The sequence below is a fragment of the Rhinoderma darwinii genome, chromosome 1, assembly GCF_050947455.1.
Source record: "Rhinoderma darwinii isolate aRhiDar2 chromosome 1, aRhiDar2.hap1, whole genome shotgun sequence".
NCBI classification, from domain to species: Eukaryota; Metazoa; Chordata; class Amphibia; order Anura; family Rhinodermatidae; genus Rhinoderma; species Rhinoderma darwinii.
Window position 1 is genome coordinate 666,176,663 of NC_134687.1, and position 18,531 is coordinate 666,195,193.

Sequence of the window (18,531 nt, forward strand, 5' to 3'; positions counted from 1 at the left end):
CATATTACATATACCCTGATGTACTCCGCACAGCTTATATATACCCTGATGTACTCCTCACATATTACATATACCCTGATGTACTCATCACATATTACATATACCCTGATGTACTCCGCACAGCTTATATATACCCTGATGTACTCCTCACATATTACATATACCCTGATGTACCCCTCACATATTACATATACCCTGATGTACTCCTCACATATTACATATACACTGATGTACTCCTCACATATTACATATACCCTGATGTACTCCTCACACATTACATATACCCTGATGTACTCCTCACATATTACATGTACCCTGATGTACTCCTCACATATTAGATATACCCAGATGTACTCCTCACATATTACATATATCCTGATGTACTCCTCACATATTACATATACCCTGATGTACTCCTCACATATTACATATACACTGATGTACTCCTCACATATTACATATACCCTGATGTACTCCTCACATATTACATATAATCCTGATGTGCTCCTCACAGATTACATATACCCTGATGTACTCCTCACATATTACATATATCCTGATGTGCTCCTCACATATTACATATATCCTGATGTGCTCCTCACAGATTACATATACCCTGATGTACTCCTCACATATTACATATATCCTGATGTGCTCCTCACAGATTACATATACCCTGATGTACTCCTCACATATTACATATATCCTGATGTGCTCCTCACAGATTACATATACCCTGATGTACTCCTCACATATTACATATACCCTGATGTACTCCTCACATATTACATATATCCTGATGTACTCCTCACATATTACATATACACTGATGTACTCCTCACATATTACATATACCCTGATGTACTCCTCACATATTACATATACCCTGATGTACTCCTCACATATTACATATATCCTGATGTGCTCCTCACAGATTACATATACACTGATGTACTCCTCACATATTACATATATCCTGATGTGCTCCTCACAAATTACATATACCCTGATGTACTCCTCACATATTACATATATCCTGATGTGCTCCTCACAGATTACATATACCCTGATGTACTCCTCACATATTACATATATCCTGATGTGCTCCTCACAGATTACATATACCCTGATGTACTCCTCACATATTACATATACCCTGATGTACTCCTCACATATTACATATATCCTGATGTACTCCTCACATATTATATATACCCTGATGTACTCCTCACATTTTACATATACCCTGATGTACTCCTCACATATTACATATACCCTGATGTACTCCTCACATATTACATATATCCTGATGTACTCCTCACATATTACATATACACTGATGTACTCCTCACATATTACATATACCCTGATGTACTCCTCACATATTACATATACCCTGATGTACTCCTCACATATTACATATACCCTGATGTACTCCTCACATATTACATATACCCTGATGTACTCCTCACATATTACATATACCCTGATGTACTCCTCACATATTACATATATCCTGATGTACTCCTCACATATTACATACACCCTGATGTACTCCTCAAATATTACATATACCCTGATGTACTCCTCACATATTACATATATCCTGATGTACTCCTCACATATTACATATACCCTGATGTACTCCTCAGAAATTACATATACCCGATGTACTCCGCACATATTACATATATCCTGGTGTACTCACATATTACATATACCCAGATGTACTCCTCACATATTACATATACCCTTATGTACTCCTCACATATTACATATTCTCTGATGTACTCCTCACAGATTACATATACCCTGATGTACCCCTCACATATTACATATACCCTGACGTACTCCTCACAGATTACATATACCCTGATGTACCCCTCACATATTACATATACCCTGATGTACTCCTCACATATTACATATACCTGATGTACTCCTCACAAATTACATATACCCTGATGTACTCCTCACATATTACATATATCCTGATGTACTCCTCACATATAACATATACCCTGATGTACTCCGCACAGATTACATATATCCTGGTGTACTCCTCACATATTACATATATCCTGATGTACTCCTGACAGATTACATATACCCTGATGTACTCCTCAGATATTACATATATCCTGATGTACTCCTCACATATTACATATACCCTGATGTACTCCGCACATATTACATATATCCTGATGTACTCCTCACATATAACATATACCCTGATGTACTCCACACAGATTACATATATCCTGGTGTACTCCTCACATATTACATATATCCTCATGTACTCCTCACATATTACATATACCCTTATGTACTCCTCACATTTTACATATACCCTGATGTACTCCTCACATATTACATATACCCTGATGTACTCCGCACAGCTTATATATACCCTGATGTACTCCTCACATATTACATATACCCTGATGTACTCATCACATATTACATATACCCTGATGTACTCTGCACAGCTTATATATACCCTGATGTACTCCTCACATATTACATATACTCTGATGTACTCCTCACATATTACATATACCCCGATGTACTCCTCACATATTACATTTATCCTAATGTGCTCCTCACAGATTACATATACCCTGATGTACTCCTCACAGATTACATATACCCTGATGTACTCCTCACATATTACATAAACCCTGATGTACTCCTCACATATTACATATATCCTGATGTGCTCCTCACATATTACATATACCCTGATGTACTCCTCACATATTACATATATCCTGATGTACTCCTCACATATTACATATACCCTGATGTACTCCTCACATATTACATATATCCTGATGTACGCCTCACATATTACATATATCCTGATGTACTCCTCACATATTACATATATCCTGATGTACTCCTCACATATTACATATATCCTGATGTACTCCTCACATATTACATATACACTGATGCACTCCTCACATATTACATATATCCTGATGTACTCCTCACATTTTTCATATACCCTGATGTACTCCTCACATATTACATATACCCTGATGTACTCCTCACAGATTACATATACCCTGATGTACTCCTCACATATTACATATACCCTGATGTACTCCTCACATATTACATATATCCTGATATACTCCTCACATATTACATATATCCTGATGTACTCCTCACATATTACATATACACTGATGCACTCCTCACATATTACATATATCCTGATGTACTCCTCACATTTTTCATATACCCTGATGTACTCCTCACATATTACATATACCCTGATGTACTCCTCACATATTACACATATCCTGATGTACTCCTCATATATTACATATACCCTGATGTACTCCTCACATATTACATATACCCTGATGTACTCCTCACATATTACATATACCCTGATGTACTCCTCACAGATTACATATACCCTGATGTACCCCTCACATATTACATATACCCTGATGTACTCCTCACATATTACATATACCCTGATGTACTCCTCACATATTACATATACCCGATGTACTCCTCACATATTACATATACCCTGATGTACTCCTCACATATTACATATATCCTGATGTACCCCTCACATATAATATATACCCTGATGTTCTCCGCACAGATTACATATATCCTGGTGTACTCCTCACATATTACATATGCCCTGATGTACTCCTCACATATTACATATATCCTGATGTACTCCTGACAGATTACATATACCCTGATGTACTCCTCTCATATTACATATATCCTGATGTACTCCTCACATATTACATATACCCTGATGTACTCCGCACATATTACATATATCCTGATGTACTCCGCACAGATTACATATATCCTGGTGTACTCCTCACATATTACATATATCCTGATGTACTCCTCACATATTACATATATCCTGATGTACTCCTCACATATTACATATACCCTGATGTACTCCTCACATATTACATATACCCTGATGTACTCCGCACATATTACATATATCCTGATGTACTCCTCACATATAACATATACCCTGATGTACTCCACACAGATTACATATATCCTGGTGTACTCCTCACATATTACATATATCCTCATGTACTCCTCACATATTACATATACCCTTATGTACTCCTCACATTTTACATATACCCTGATGTACTCCTCACATATTACATATACCCTGATGTACTCCGCACAGCTTATATATACCCTGATGTACTCCTCACATATTACATATACCCTGATGTACTCATCACATATTACATATACCCTGATGTACTCCGCACAGCTTATATATACCCTGATGTACTCCTCACATATTACATATACTCTGATGTACTCCTCACATATTACATATACCCCGATGTACTCCTCACATATTACATTTATCCTAATGTGCTCCTCACAGATTACATATACCCTGATGTATTCCTCACAGATTACATATACCCTGATGTACTCCTCACATATTACATAAACCCTGATGTACTCCTCACATATTACATATATCCTGATGTGCTCCTCACATATTACATATACCCTGATGTACTCCTCACATATTACATATATCCTGATGTACTCCTCACATATTACATATACCCTGATGTACTCCTCACATATTACATATATCCTGATGTACGCCTCACATATTACATATATCCTGATGTACTCCTCACATATTACATATATCCTGATGTACTCCTCACATATTACATATATCCTGATGTACTCCTCACATATTACATATACCCTGATGTACTCCTCACATATTACATATACCCTGATGTACTCCTCACATATTACATATATCCTGATGTACTCCTCACATATTACATATACCCTGATGTACTCCTCACATATTACATATATCCTGATGTACTCCTCACATATTACATATACCCTGATGTACTCCTCACATATTACACATACCCTGATGTACTCCTCACAGATTACATGTATCCTGATGCACTCCTCACATATTACATATATCCTGATGTACTCCTCACATTTTTCATATACCCTGATGTACTCCTCACATATTACATATACCCTGATGTACTCCTCACAGATTACATATACCCTGATGTACTCCTCACATATTACATATACCCTGATGTACTCCTCACATATTACATATATCCTGATGTACTCCTCACATATTACATATACCCTGATGTACTCCTCACATATTACACATATCCTGATGTACTCCTCATATATTACATATACCCTGATGTACTCCTCACATATTACATATACCCTGATGTACTCCTCACATATTACATATACCCTGATGTACTCCTCACAGATTACATATATCCCTGATGTACTCCTCACATATTACATATACCCTGATGTACCCCTCACATATTACATATTCCCTGATGTACTCCTCACATATTACATATACCCTGATGTACTCCTCACATATTACATATACCCTGATGTACTCCGCACAGCTTATATATACCCTGATGTAGTTACATAGTTAGTATGGCTGAAAAAAGACACATGTCCATCAAGTTCAACCAAGGGAAGGGAAAAGGGAAGGAAAAATTTCTACACATAGGAGCTAATATTTTTTTGTTCTAGGAAATTATCTAACCCTTTTTTAAAGCCATCTACTGTCCCTGCTGTGACCAGCTCCTGCGGTAGGCTATTCCATAAATTCACAGTTCTCACTGTAAAGAAGCCTTGTCGCCTCTGCAGCTTGAACCTTTTTTTCTCCAGACGGAGGGAGTGCCCCCTTGTTTTTTGAGGGGGTTTTACAAGGAACAGGATTTCACCATATTTTTTGTATGTGCCATTAATATATTTATATAAGTTAATCATGTCCCCCCTTAGTCGTCTTTTTTCAAGGCTAAATAGGTTTAATTCTTTCAATCTTTCCTCATAACTTAAATTCTCCATGCCCCTTATTAGCTTCGTTGCTCTTCTTTGTATTTTTTCCAACTCCAGGGCATCCTTTCTATGAACTGGAGCCCAGAACTGAACTGCATATTCTAGATGAGGCCTCACTAATGCTTTGTAAAGTGGCATTATTACATCCCTGTCCCGCGAGTCCATGCCTCTTTTAATACACGACAATATCCTGCTGGCCTTTGAAGCAGCTGATTGACACTGCATGCTGTTATTGAGTTTATGATTTACAAGTACACCCAGATCCTTCTCAACAAGTGAATCCGCCAGTGTAGCGCCCCCTAGGACATATGATGCATGCAGGTTGTTGGTACCAAGATGCATAACTTTACATTTATCTACATTAAACTTAATTTGCCAAGTGGACGCCCAAACACTTAGTTTGTTTAAATCTGCCTGTAATTCATGAACATCTTCCATAGTCTGAACTATATTACATAGCTTGGTGTCATCTGCAAAAATAGAAATAGTGCTATTAATCCCTTCCTCTATATCATTAATAAATAAGTTGAATAATAGTGGTCCCAGCACTGAACCCTGGGGTACACCACTTATAACCGGGGACCATTCAGAGAAGGAATCATTGACCACAACCCTCTGGATACGGTCCTTGAGCCAATTCTCAATCCAATTACAAACTATATTTTCTAAACCTATAGTCCTTAATTTACCCATTAGGCGTCTATGGGGGACAGTGTCAAATGCCTTTGCAAAGTCCAAAAACACTAAATCCACAGCGGCCCCTCTGTCTAGACTTCTGCTCACCTCTTCATAAAAACAGATTAGGTTAGTTTGACAACTTCTGTCCTTAGTAAAACCGTGCTGGCTGTCACTTATAATGCTATTTATTGTCACATAATCCTGTATATAGTCCCTCAATAGCCCCTCAAACATTTTCCCCACGATGGATGTTAAGCTTACTGGTCTATAATTACCCGGGGAAGACCTAGAGCCCTTTTTGAAAATAGGCACCACATTTGCCCTGCGCCAGTCCCTTGGCACTATACCAGTCACTAGAGATTCTCTGAATATTATGAAAAGGGGGACAGAAATAACTGAACTAAGCTCTTTAAGAATTCTAGGGTGTAACCCATCTGGTCCCGGAGCCTTGTGCACATTTATTTTATTTAATTTAGCTTGGACCATCTCTACATTCATCCAATTCAGTATATCAACTGATATATTAACAGCACTGGCACCGGCTACATCAGCTGCTCTTTCTTCTGTTGTATATACAGAGCTAAAGAACCCATTTAGTAACTCTGCCTTCTCTTGATCCCCTGTGATCAACTCCCCATTACCACTATCTAGGGGTCCTACATGTTCAGACCTTGGCTTTTTTGCATTTATATGCTTGAAGAATTTTTTAGGATTTGTTTTACTATCCTTGGCCACCTGCCTTTCATTTTGTATTTTTGCTAATTTTATTACATTTTTACAGATTTTATTAAGCTCTTTATATTTTACAAAGGCTACAGCTGTACCCTCAGATTTGTATTTTTTAAATGCCCTTTTTTTGTCATGTATTGCCCCTTTCACAGAAGGTGTAAGCCATGTGGGGTTTAATTTGAGTCGTTTATACTTATTACCTGTAGGAATAAATTTTGCACTATAATAACTCAAAGTAGATTTGAAAATCTCCCATTTATCATTTGTTCCATTATTTGACATTAGTTCTTCCCAGCCTATATCCTGAATTGCCGCCCTCATCCTGGGGAAATTGGCTTTCTTAAAATTAAATGTTTTTGCCCTCCCAGCCTGCGTTTGTTTGTTACAGTATAGGTAAAATGTAACTATATTATGATCACTGTTACCGAGGTTTTCACGAACATTGACATTCCCAACAAGATCTGCATTATTAGAAATGACCAGATCCAACAGAGCTTCAACTCTAGTCGGGTCTTCCACAAACTGGCCCATAAAATTTTCCTGCAACAGGTTGAGGAAATGTCTCCCCTTTGCAGTTGAAGCCGAACCATGACACCAATTAATATCCCGGAAATTAAAATCTCCCATTATCACTACAGTACCCGCCTGTGCAGCCCGCTCCATCTGTTTATATATCTGACCTTCCATCTCCTCAGTTATATTGGGGGGTCTATAGATTACACCAAAAGTAATTTTTTCAGTGTTTACCTCCCTTTCTAGTTCCACCCACAAGGTTTCAACCTCCTCACAGTCTTCACCCACTATTGTCTCTTTCACACTCGCCTTGATATCATTTCTCACATACAGACATACACCACCACCTTTCCTATTTGTCCTGTCTTTCCGAAAAAGTGTAAAACCCTGTAGATTTACAGCCCAGTCATGTGAAGAGTCCAGCCATGTTTCAGCAACACCAACTATATCTATATTTTCTTCCAGTATCAAGGCCTCCAGCTCCCCCATTTTGCTTGCTAGACTTCTGGCATTTGTGAACATACACTTTAACTTGCCTGTCAGTTTTTCACTTTTATTATCAGAAATGTGATTTGACATTAATCGGTCCTTTTTATTTACACTGATGTTTTGTAACGAAAGGATCTCCTTATCTTGTTGTCTAGTCCTCTCCCCACATTCTGTTTCTCCCCCCACCAATATAGTCTGACCCCTCTCTAACCTGGCTACCCCTTTTTTTTCTACATTGACCTCCCTCCTCAGCCCTAGTTTAAATACTCCGCCACCCCAGCTAGAATTCTCTCCCCCAGCACAGCGGACCCCCTTCCATTTAGGTGCAAATCATCTGCAGAATACAGTTTGTACCCCAATGAAAAGTCAGCCCAGTGCTCTAGGAACCCAAATCCTTCTCCTCTACACCAAGACTTCAGCCATGCATTTAACTCCCTAAGCTCCCGCTGTCTTTCCTGTGATGCGCATGGCACAGGCAGTATTCCTGAGAATACAACCTTGGAGGTCCTTCCCTTCAGCTTGTAGCCTAGTTCTTTAAAATTATTCTTAAGGCTCCTCCACCTACCATTTATTCTGTCGTTGGTACCGACATGGACCACGACAGCTGGATCATCACCAGCCCCTCCCAGCAATTTGTCCACCCGTTCCACCACATGCCGAACCCTGGCACCAGGGAGACAGCAAACCATTCGGTTGAGGCGGTCTTGGCGACAAATTATTCTATCCGTCTTCCTGATTATAGAATCCCCTACAACTATCAATTGTCTTGGCTTGCCTGCATTACCATCCCGCCGACTACTAGCTGGGCTGTTCTCCCGGCTGTTAGGGAGATCAGTATCCACTAGGGCTGCCTTTTCTGAGACTGACACCCTTGCATCATCACCCAACCTGGCAATTTTGCTTGGAATGCCAGAAACCGGATCGGCCTTCCTTGTCTTTGACCCCTTTCTACTGCCCCTAACTACATTAACCCAGCTACTTACCTGATCCTGCTCACCCATGTCTTCACCCTCCAGTTCTAACCCACTAACTGCATGCTCTGTGAGCAGCAAGCTCCGCTCAAAATTGTCTATCCTCCTCAGTGTTGCATTCTGCTCCTCCAGATCTCTAATACGAGCTTCCAGGTGAACAACATGCTCACATCTGCCACAGAGATATTCACCCTGGAACTCCGGCTCCAGTCGTGTATACATATGACAAACTGTGCACTGAAGAAAACCTCCAATCTTGCTATCCATTATCCAAGTTACACCAAAACAGCGAACAATTGTCAAAGAAAAAGAAGAGTACTTACTGGGGCTTCAACTCCTCTTTTCAACTCCGGTTTTAGAACTCCACTTAGTTCACAAGCCACTTCAACCACCAAGCTCAGAAAGAGCAAGCTCAAAATGAGGTCTGATGACTAATTTATACCACCTGTGTCCAGTTAACCCCTTCCCCCTCGTCAACTGCTCAGCTGGAACGAATCTGCAAGGGAAAAAAAAACAAAAAAAAATTTCCAAATTTTTTTTTTTAAATTGTGTGAGTTTTTGCTATCTTCTATTTGCTAGCAATCAAAACAGATTCACAAACACAGAAATACAGCAACACAATACAGAAGTACAGCAACACAATCCGGTTTTAGAACTCCACTTAGTTCACAAGCCACTTAAACCACCAAGCTCCTCACATATATCCTGATGTGCTCCTCACAGATTACATATACCCTGATGTACTCCTCACATATTACATATATCCTGATTTGCTCCTCACAGATTACATATACCCTGATGTACTCCTCACATATTACATATATCCTGATGTACTCCTCACATATTACATATATCCTGATGTGCTCCTCACAGATTACATATACCCTGATGTACTCCTCACATATTACATATACCCTGATGTACTCCTCACATATTACACATACCCTGATGTACTCCTCACATATTACATATACCCTGATGTACTCCTCACATATTACATATACCCTGATGTACTCCTCACAGATTACATATACCCTGATGTACTCCTCACATATTACATATACCCTGATGTACTCCTCACATATTACATATACCCTGATGTTCTCCTCACATATTACATATACCCTGATGTACTCCTCACAGATTACATATACCCTGATGTACTCCGCACATATTACATGTACAGACAAAACAGATAAAAACAAGGACATTTATGCAAAAACACCGAAAAAGGCCATACTTACAAATGGACAAAGCCAGGTCAGAAACGCTGATGAAGGCGAGTGAGCAGGTGCTTTAAATAATAATAGCCACTCCCACTAGTCTTGAGGGGAGTGGTGTGTGGTGCATGGGATGTGTAGTAAGAAATAATAAATGAATAGTGTATGTGCAAGTGTAATAATGTAAGTGAAATATAGGGGGCAGTAATGAGTAAAGTGCCTAAAAAATAAATAAATAATGGGATGCAAGTGTATGAAACATGGAGGGATAGTGTGTAAGTCATGAGGCGCAACGTGACTAGCCAGGTAGAAGCCTATTTGTGACGCCTTGATAATTCATAGAGCGGGCTACCCTGCTTGCTAGGCCAAACAACAACACACCATGCTCTCCCAGCATCAAAGACCTGGCTGTGTCCAAAAGAAGCGAATATAAGTAATAATGAAAAATACCTGGGGTATTAGTGATCATATTGGCCAAAAGGACGCAAGCTCGCAATCCACGACAAGGATCCCCAGACTTGCGAGTCCCTAACTGGAGCGAAAAGCTCCTGATGTACAGACAAAACAGATAAAAACAAGGACATTTATGCAAAAACACCGAAAAAGGCCATACTTACAAATGGACACAGCCAGGTCAGAAACGCTGATGAAGGCGAGTGAGCAGGTGCTTTAAATAATAATAGCCACTCCCACTAGTCTTGAGGGGAGTGGTGTGTGGTGCATGGGATGTGTAGTAAGAAATAATAAATGAATAGTGTATGTGCAAGTGTAATAATGTAAGTGAAATATAGAGGGCAGTAATGAGTAAAGTGCCTAAAAAATAAATGAATAATGGGATGCAAGTGTGTGAAACATGGAGGGATAGTGTGTAAGTCATGAGGCGCAACGTGACTAGCCAGGTAGAAGCCTATTTGTGACGCCTTGATAATTCATAGAGCGGGCTACCCTGCTTGCTAGGCCAAACAACAACACACCATGCTCTCCCAGCATCAAAGACCTGGCTGTGTCCAAAAGAAGCGAATATAAGTAATAATGAAAAATACCTGGGGTATTAGTGATCATTTTGGCCAAAAGGACGCAAGGTCGCAATCCACGACAAGGATCCCCAGACTTGCGAGTCCCTAACTGGAGCGAAAAGCTCCTGATGTACAGACAAAACAGATAAAAACAAGGACATTTATGCAAAAACAACGAAAAAGGCCATACTTACAAATGGACACAGCCAGGTCAGAAACGCTGATGAAGGCGAGTGAGCAGGTGCTTTAAATAATAATAGCCACTCCCACTAGTCTTGAGGGGAGTGGTATGTGGTGCATGGGATGTGTAGTAAGAAATAATAAATGAATAGTGTATGTGCAAGTGTAATAATGTAAGTGAAATATAGGGGGCAGTAATGAGTAAAGTGCCTACACACCCGTTGTGTATGGAGTGTGCTCGCCCTGTGAGCGTGCTCCATACTTCACTTTAACGCTTTTTACATACATGTAGGTGACAATGCGTTAAGGTAAGAAGGTAAAAAATGGAATGTCCGAGGGCGGAGCCGTTCTGAAAATTGCTTTTATTTTTGTACAGTAACAACAACAATGTGTTTCAAGGCCGTACCGGCCCCTTCGTCAGGTTAGGTACAAGTGATTAGTCTATTCCCGATGTCTGTGGTTATATAGCTGGTTTAGAGATCGGTAGTCGAGATGGCTACCGGGTTAGGTTATAGGTCAAAAGGTCACAGTAGGGGAGATCAGCCCTGTTTATAGTGACTATTGTCCGTGATAGGGCTGTGCTTGGTCTAGTTAGACTATCAGGATCAATAGAGGCAGCAGCGCTCATTGAGTGTTGTGTACGTGAGTGCAGAGAAGACAAGTGGTAAAAAATACTTTTGTCTTCTTTCCAGGGTCCTTGGCAGTCTCTGACGACCGGGCATCCGACATTTAGCTGCTCAATTACTCAGGCAGAAAACTTAAACCTGCACTGTATATACACAGTGGGCAGTCCTCAACCGGTTAAACATCATTTTAGCAGACAATCGAAATGAAAAAACACATACATTTTGGTTATTTCCTTTGTACTTTGTCATTTATTTGGTTCTTCTAATAATAACAGTTGAGAAGAAAGATCCTCATTATAGTTCTATATTTAATATGAGCCTGGAACAAGAATTTAGGAGCTATTAGAAAACACAGAGGGTCCCCATGACAACTCTGCACACAAGTCACAAGGGGACATGTTGTCTTCTGGATATTTCCGTAGTGCAACCTTAGGCCTCAATGTCAAGCAATCAGATCTCCGCTGTAATCTACTATACACTAAATAGCTTTTTGGAAAATGTCTTCTTTAAATGGACACTAACTTTTCAAACAACTTGTGGTAATCTAATAGTATTCCAGATATATATCAACTTTGTAATTTACTTACTGTTATTGTTTAGCATTCATATGAAAATTTTATGTGAAGTTAGTGTCACATAGGGTTCGTGGACCCACCGGGCCGTACCGCCTTGGCGGTATGGCAGCTGGCCAACAGGGCGCAGGTCACAGTCTATTGTTCGTATAGGGTACCTGTGGCAGCTCGGACAGTAGCAAGGCAGGCTCGGGTGGGACTAGGCAGCAGGTAGACGTCAGGCGTTGTATACAGCACGACTACAGTACAGCACGGCACTTGACCAGGATAGCACGGGATACAGGTACAGGGAACATAGGGAACTGGAAAACACTAGGAGACCATTTGCTTAGACAAACTAGGATACGACAAACAACGCTCAGGCAAGGATCAGAAGGGCAGGGGCCTTCTTATAGTCCAGGAAATCATGTGAGTTGATGATGATGATGATTGTTTTCATTTGCGCTCTGGCCCTTTAAGAGCAGGCACGAGCGTGCGTGCGCACCCTACGGGACACAATGGAACGGAGCAGAAGTGAGCGCTGGCGTCTCCTAGGAAGGAGATGGGGACCAGCGCTCACAGATCCATGGCTGCGGGTGTCGAGAGGTAAGTAAACCCGACGGCCCGTGGCCATGGACGCTACAGTTAGGGCCACTAGGTGAGAGACACATGGATGCTGCTGCTTATAGAAGTCTATGGAAGGGGAAGCAGAAGGAGGGAGCAGGAGCACAAAGACAGATGCTGTTGTCAATAAAAGTCTTTGAAGAGGAGAGGGGGAGCAGAAGCAGAGAGAGTAGACATAGGCTGCTGGTAAGAGTTATATGTCACCTCTGTGCTGGATTTTCCGCTACACTGCACCTTACTGCTGTATGATGTGCTCCATGCTGCTGCAGCTTCTGAGGGTGTGCTACAGGGAGATAGTAGACCAGGGTGGCTCTCTGCTCTGTGTGCAGTGTATAGAAGACATGATAGCAGTTAAGCTACACCCACTACTTCAGGGAAAACTGAGATTTAAAGATAGAGCCTGCAGAGGGAAAACTGCTAAAAGAATGCCAGATACAAGTCATGTAATGAGAAATAGTGTTGTTGCTCCTGTACAGACATATGACAGATTATTCTGAAAAGTCGTCTAAAAATTAGGTACGCTTTAAGGGTCTTTTAAGAAGTTTTCAAAGTGGGTTAAAGATGTGTTTTTTTTTTTATATTGGATTAAAAAAAACAGATCCATGATGTGATGGTGCATTATGTGTGGTTTATTCTGAGTCCTCAGCATAGGGGAATGATTCTGTAATCAGGTACCACAGGTCGTGTCTCTAGCATAGGGACAATAAGATGAGTCAGAGGTACAGTCCACAAGACATAAAGCGCTTTTATTGTCCAGTCCCCACCGGGGGTCATAAGGAGGCACCACCATTACTCAGCTAGAGTGCAGACCAGCAAACCAAGCAGATCCAATTATCTCCCCCCGTGTGTCCAAGTCCCGGCTCTGGCAATACACATGATAGCACAAAGGACCACAACTCACATACAGATAGTAGAACTACAAATTAAAGTCATTATAATGATGGTGACTAGAAAATGCCATGATGTTCCTCCCCCTGAGGTGTATATAAGGGCTTGTCCTGTGAAGGATGGAGATCTTTTTGATTTAGACCTTAAAGAGAACTGAAGCTGGGGCCAGCGCTCTGAAGATATTCCTGTGATTACCTTATTTTGTGGACTGTGTGTTGTTCCTGCATTGAACGCGACTTGTTCTGTCATCATTGGATGCAATAAACCCTGTTGGAGTTGCCCTGTCGTCACTGGCTCTGTTGATCGTGTATTAACTTAACGAACCCCATGACACATGATTATTAGGAAGCACCTAAAACATCCAGCATCCATTTCTCCTCTTCGACTCTCCTACTCCATCACAGTTAAAGAGGCTCTGTCGCCACATTATAAGTTGCCTTTATTGTACATGATGTGATCGGCGCTGTAATGTAGATTACAGCAGTGTTTTTTTTATTTAGAAAAGCAATAATTTTTGACAGTTATTCCTATATTAGCTTTATGCTAATGAGTTTCTCAATGGACAACTGGGCGTGTTTTACTATATGGCCAAGTGGGCGTTGTGGAGAGAAGTGTATGACGCTGACCAATCAGTGACCAATCAGCGTCATACACTTCTCTCCATTCATTTATACAGCACATAGCGATATAGCTATATCGCTATGTGCAGCCACATAAACACACTATAACGTTACTGCAGTGTCATGACAATGAATATACATTACCTCCAGCCAGGACGGGATGTGTATTCAGAATCCTGACCACTTCTCTGTGATTTACAGCACAGCAGGCGTAGTCTCGCGAGATTACGCTGTAAACTGTCATTTACAGCGAGCTGTTAATTTACAGAGAAGTGCAGAGAAGTGACAGGATTCTGAATACACATCCCGTCCTGGCTGGAGGTAATGTATATTCATTGTCATGACATTGCAGTAATGTTATAGTGTGTTTATGTGGCTGCACATAGCGATATTGCTATGTGCAGTGTAAATGAATGGAGAGAAGTTTATGGGGCTGATTGGTCAGCGTCATACACTTCTCTCCACAACGCCCACTTGGCCATATAGTAAAACACGCCCAGTTGTCCATTGAGAAACTTATTAGCATAAAGCTAATATAGGTCATAACTCCGTCAAAAATGATCGTTTTCCTAAATAAAAAAACACAGAGACTCTTTAAATATATCACTTATTTTAAGCCCTATATGTTCTGAGAAAAACAAGACCAAATACATATAGGTTGGCAGAGAAATAGAACAACAATTTGCTATTAAATTGTCACATGACTAAAACTTGAATGAGGCCACTTCATTTCATTAGGTTCACATTATCAGTACTTGACAGGACACTCTTTCCCCTTAGAACAGCCTGAATTCTTAGTGAAAATATTAAGTTAAGATTGTGTATGTCTCATTAGTATTTAAACAGCCAAATGTGTTGGCAAAGAACAGGCTTCATTGCCAGACAAGGTTCTGCTTTTCAAAAAAAATAATTTTATTAAGTAAAGCTTTATGTAATAAATTAATAGTGGAGGATTGAGTGTAGACCAGAATCCTGGACTGTCATGGATTTATTTTAAAGTGTTATACAAAGTGTTATAAGGCTGGAATAGAGTCAAAAGGCATGGCTTAAACGTCTTCCTGCTTGATCCATTTCTGACTTTGGCTCAAAACACTGCATGTGTGTTTCCAGCCTAATACGAATGTTATAAGTTTGTTCATTTTTCTATTGTGAAACAAAATCAAAAAGTTTTTTTTAATCCTTACAGAAAATCCCAGTAAAATCTCTGAGGGAAACTTCAGGTTATTGCTAAATTATAAAGTAGAAGATGAAGATATCATGCAGCAGTCTTCAGGAGAAAACCTCATTACCCTTAATGTACATCCAGGACTTCACAGTAAAGACCTATCATATCATTTCACTAATCATGAGGAACCTTCTTCTAGCCAATCACAGATTGTTACCAAAAGTACAGCTCCGAAAGGGGGTAAAAGGTTTCAATGTGGTAAACAGTTCACAAAAATCTCAGGTCTTTTAACAAACAGAAGAATTCACACAGGAGAGAAGCCATATTCATGTTCAGAATGTGGGAAATGTTTTACAAAAAAATCTAATCTTTTTATACATGAGAGAAGTCACACAGGAGAGAAGCCGTATTTATGTTCAGAATGCGGGAATTGTTTTACTCATAAATCAAATCTTGTTACACATAAGAGAATTCACACAGGAGAGAAGCCGTATTCATGTTCAGAATGTGGGAAATGTTTTACAGCTAAATCAACTCTTGATAAACATGAGAGAAGTCACACAGGAGAGAAACCGTGTTCATGTTCAGAATGTGGGAAATGTTTTACAGATAAATCAAGTCTTGCTAAACATGAGAGAAGTCACACAGGAGAGAAGCCGTATTCATGTTCAGAATGTGGGAAATGTTTTACAGATAAATCAAGTCTTGTTAAACATGAGAGACGTCACACAGGAGAGAAGCCGTATTCATGTTCAGAATGTGGGAAATGTTTTACAGATAAATCAAGTCTTGTTACACATGAGAGAATTCACACAGGAGAGAAGCCATATTCATGTTCAGAATGTGGGAAATGTTTTACACATAAATCAAGTCTTATTAAACATGACAGAAGTCACAAAGGAGAGAAGCCGTATTCATGTTCAGAATGTGGGAAATGTTTTACAGATAAATCAATTCTTGTTAAACATGAGAGAAGTCACACAGGAGAGAAATTATATTCGTGTTCAGAATGTGGTAAATGTTTTACTACTAAAGGCAAACTTAGGGCTCATCAGAGAAACCACACAGGGGAGAAGCCATTTTGATGTTCTATATGTGAAAGATGTTTTAAAAAGAAATTTACATTTTAGAACTCCGCAGAGAATTCACATGGAGTAGAAACCATAATCTCGTTTAGAATGTGGGAAATGCTATAAGAGCAAAAAAAAAAAGATTTTAGACACATCAGATTATTCACAGATTTTAACCCCTTATTGACCAGCCTATTTTAGGCCTTAATGATCAATCTATTTATTACGTTTTTCCATCGTCTCATTCAAAAAGCTATAACTTTTTTATTTTTGTCGACATAGCTGTATAAGGTCTTGTTTTTTGAGGGACAAGTTGTATTTTGTGACAGCACCATTTTGGTGTACATAGAATTTATTGATTGATTAACTTTTATAATAATAATTTTTTTGGGGGGGGGACAGAAAAAAACAGCAATTTCGCAATACTTTTTTGCATCCTAAATTTACGCTGTTTATTGCGTGGTATAAATAACACAATAACTTTATTCAGCGGGTTGTTACGATTGCAACAATACCAAATTTATATAGATTTTGGATGTTTTACTACTTTTACCCAGTAAATACTTTTTTCAAAGAAATTATTTGTTTTTGTGTCTCCATATTTGAAGAGCCATATCTTTTTTATTTTTCCGCCGATGTAGTTGTATGAGGGCTTTTTTTGCGGGACAACTTGTAGTTTTTATTGGTACCATTTTGGAGTACATGCGACTTTTTGATCACTTTTTATCACATTTTTTTTTAAGGCAGGATTCACAGAAAACATTGACTTTTGCATGTTTTTATTTTATTTTTGACGACGTTCACTGTGTTGGTTAAATAATGTAATAACTTTATAGTTGGGGTCGTAACGGACGCGGCGATACCAAATATGTGTAACTTTTTTACTTTTTTTTTTAATAATAAAGCATTTTGTAAGGGGAAAAAGTGGGTTTTTAAATTTTTTTCATGTATTTGTTTTTTTATTAATTTTATGAAACTTTTTTTTTTACTAGTCCCACCAGGGGACTTAACTAAGCGATCCTCCGATCGCTTTTATAATACATTGCAATAATTTTGTATTGTTGGTATTAATGCCTGTCCGTGTAAAACGGACAGGCATTTGCTAGGCCATGCCTCTGGCATGACCTAGCAGGTATACTCTACATGCAGACCCGGGGGCCTTTATTAGGATCCTCCGGCTGCCATGTAACATCGGCACTCTGCCATCATTCGCAGGGTGGAGGTGAGAGAGGGAGCTCCTTCTTTCCAAAACTACTCAGATGCGGCGCTCGCTATTGAGTGACACATCTG

General features: G+C 39.5%; 1 protein-coding gene across 2 annotated transcripts in view; it reads left to right on the plus strand.

Moving 5' to 3' along the window:
• LOC142664682 (uncharacterized) overlaps nt 1-18,164 on the plus strand; it is a 104,906-nt gene extending 86,742 nt beyond the window's left edge. For both annotated transcript variants that reach the window (XM_075843919.1, XM_075843928.1), the window contains one exon: nt 16,193-18,164. In XM_075843919.1, coding sequence (XP_075700034.1) covers nt 16,193-17,256 — 1,064 coding nt within the window. In that variant the 3' untranslated portion in view covers nt 17,257-18,164. The remainder of the gene's footprint in view (nt 1-16,192) is intronic.
• The last annotated feature ends 367 nt before the right edge of the window (nt 18,165-18,531 follow it).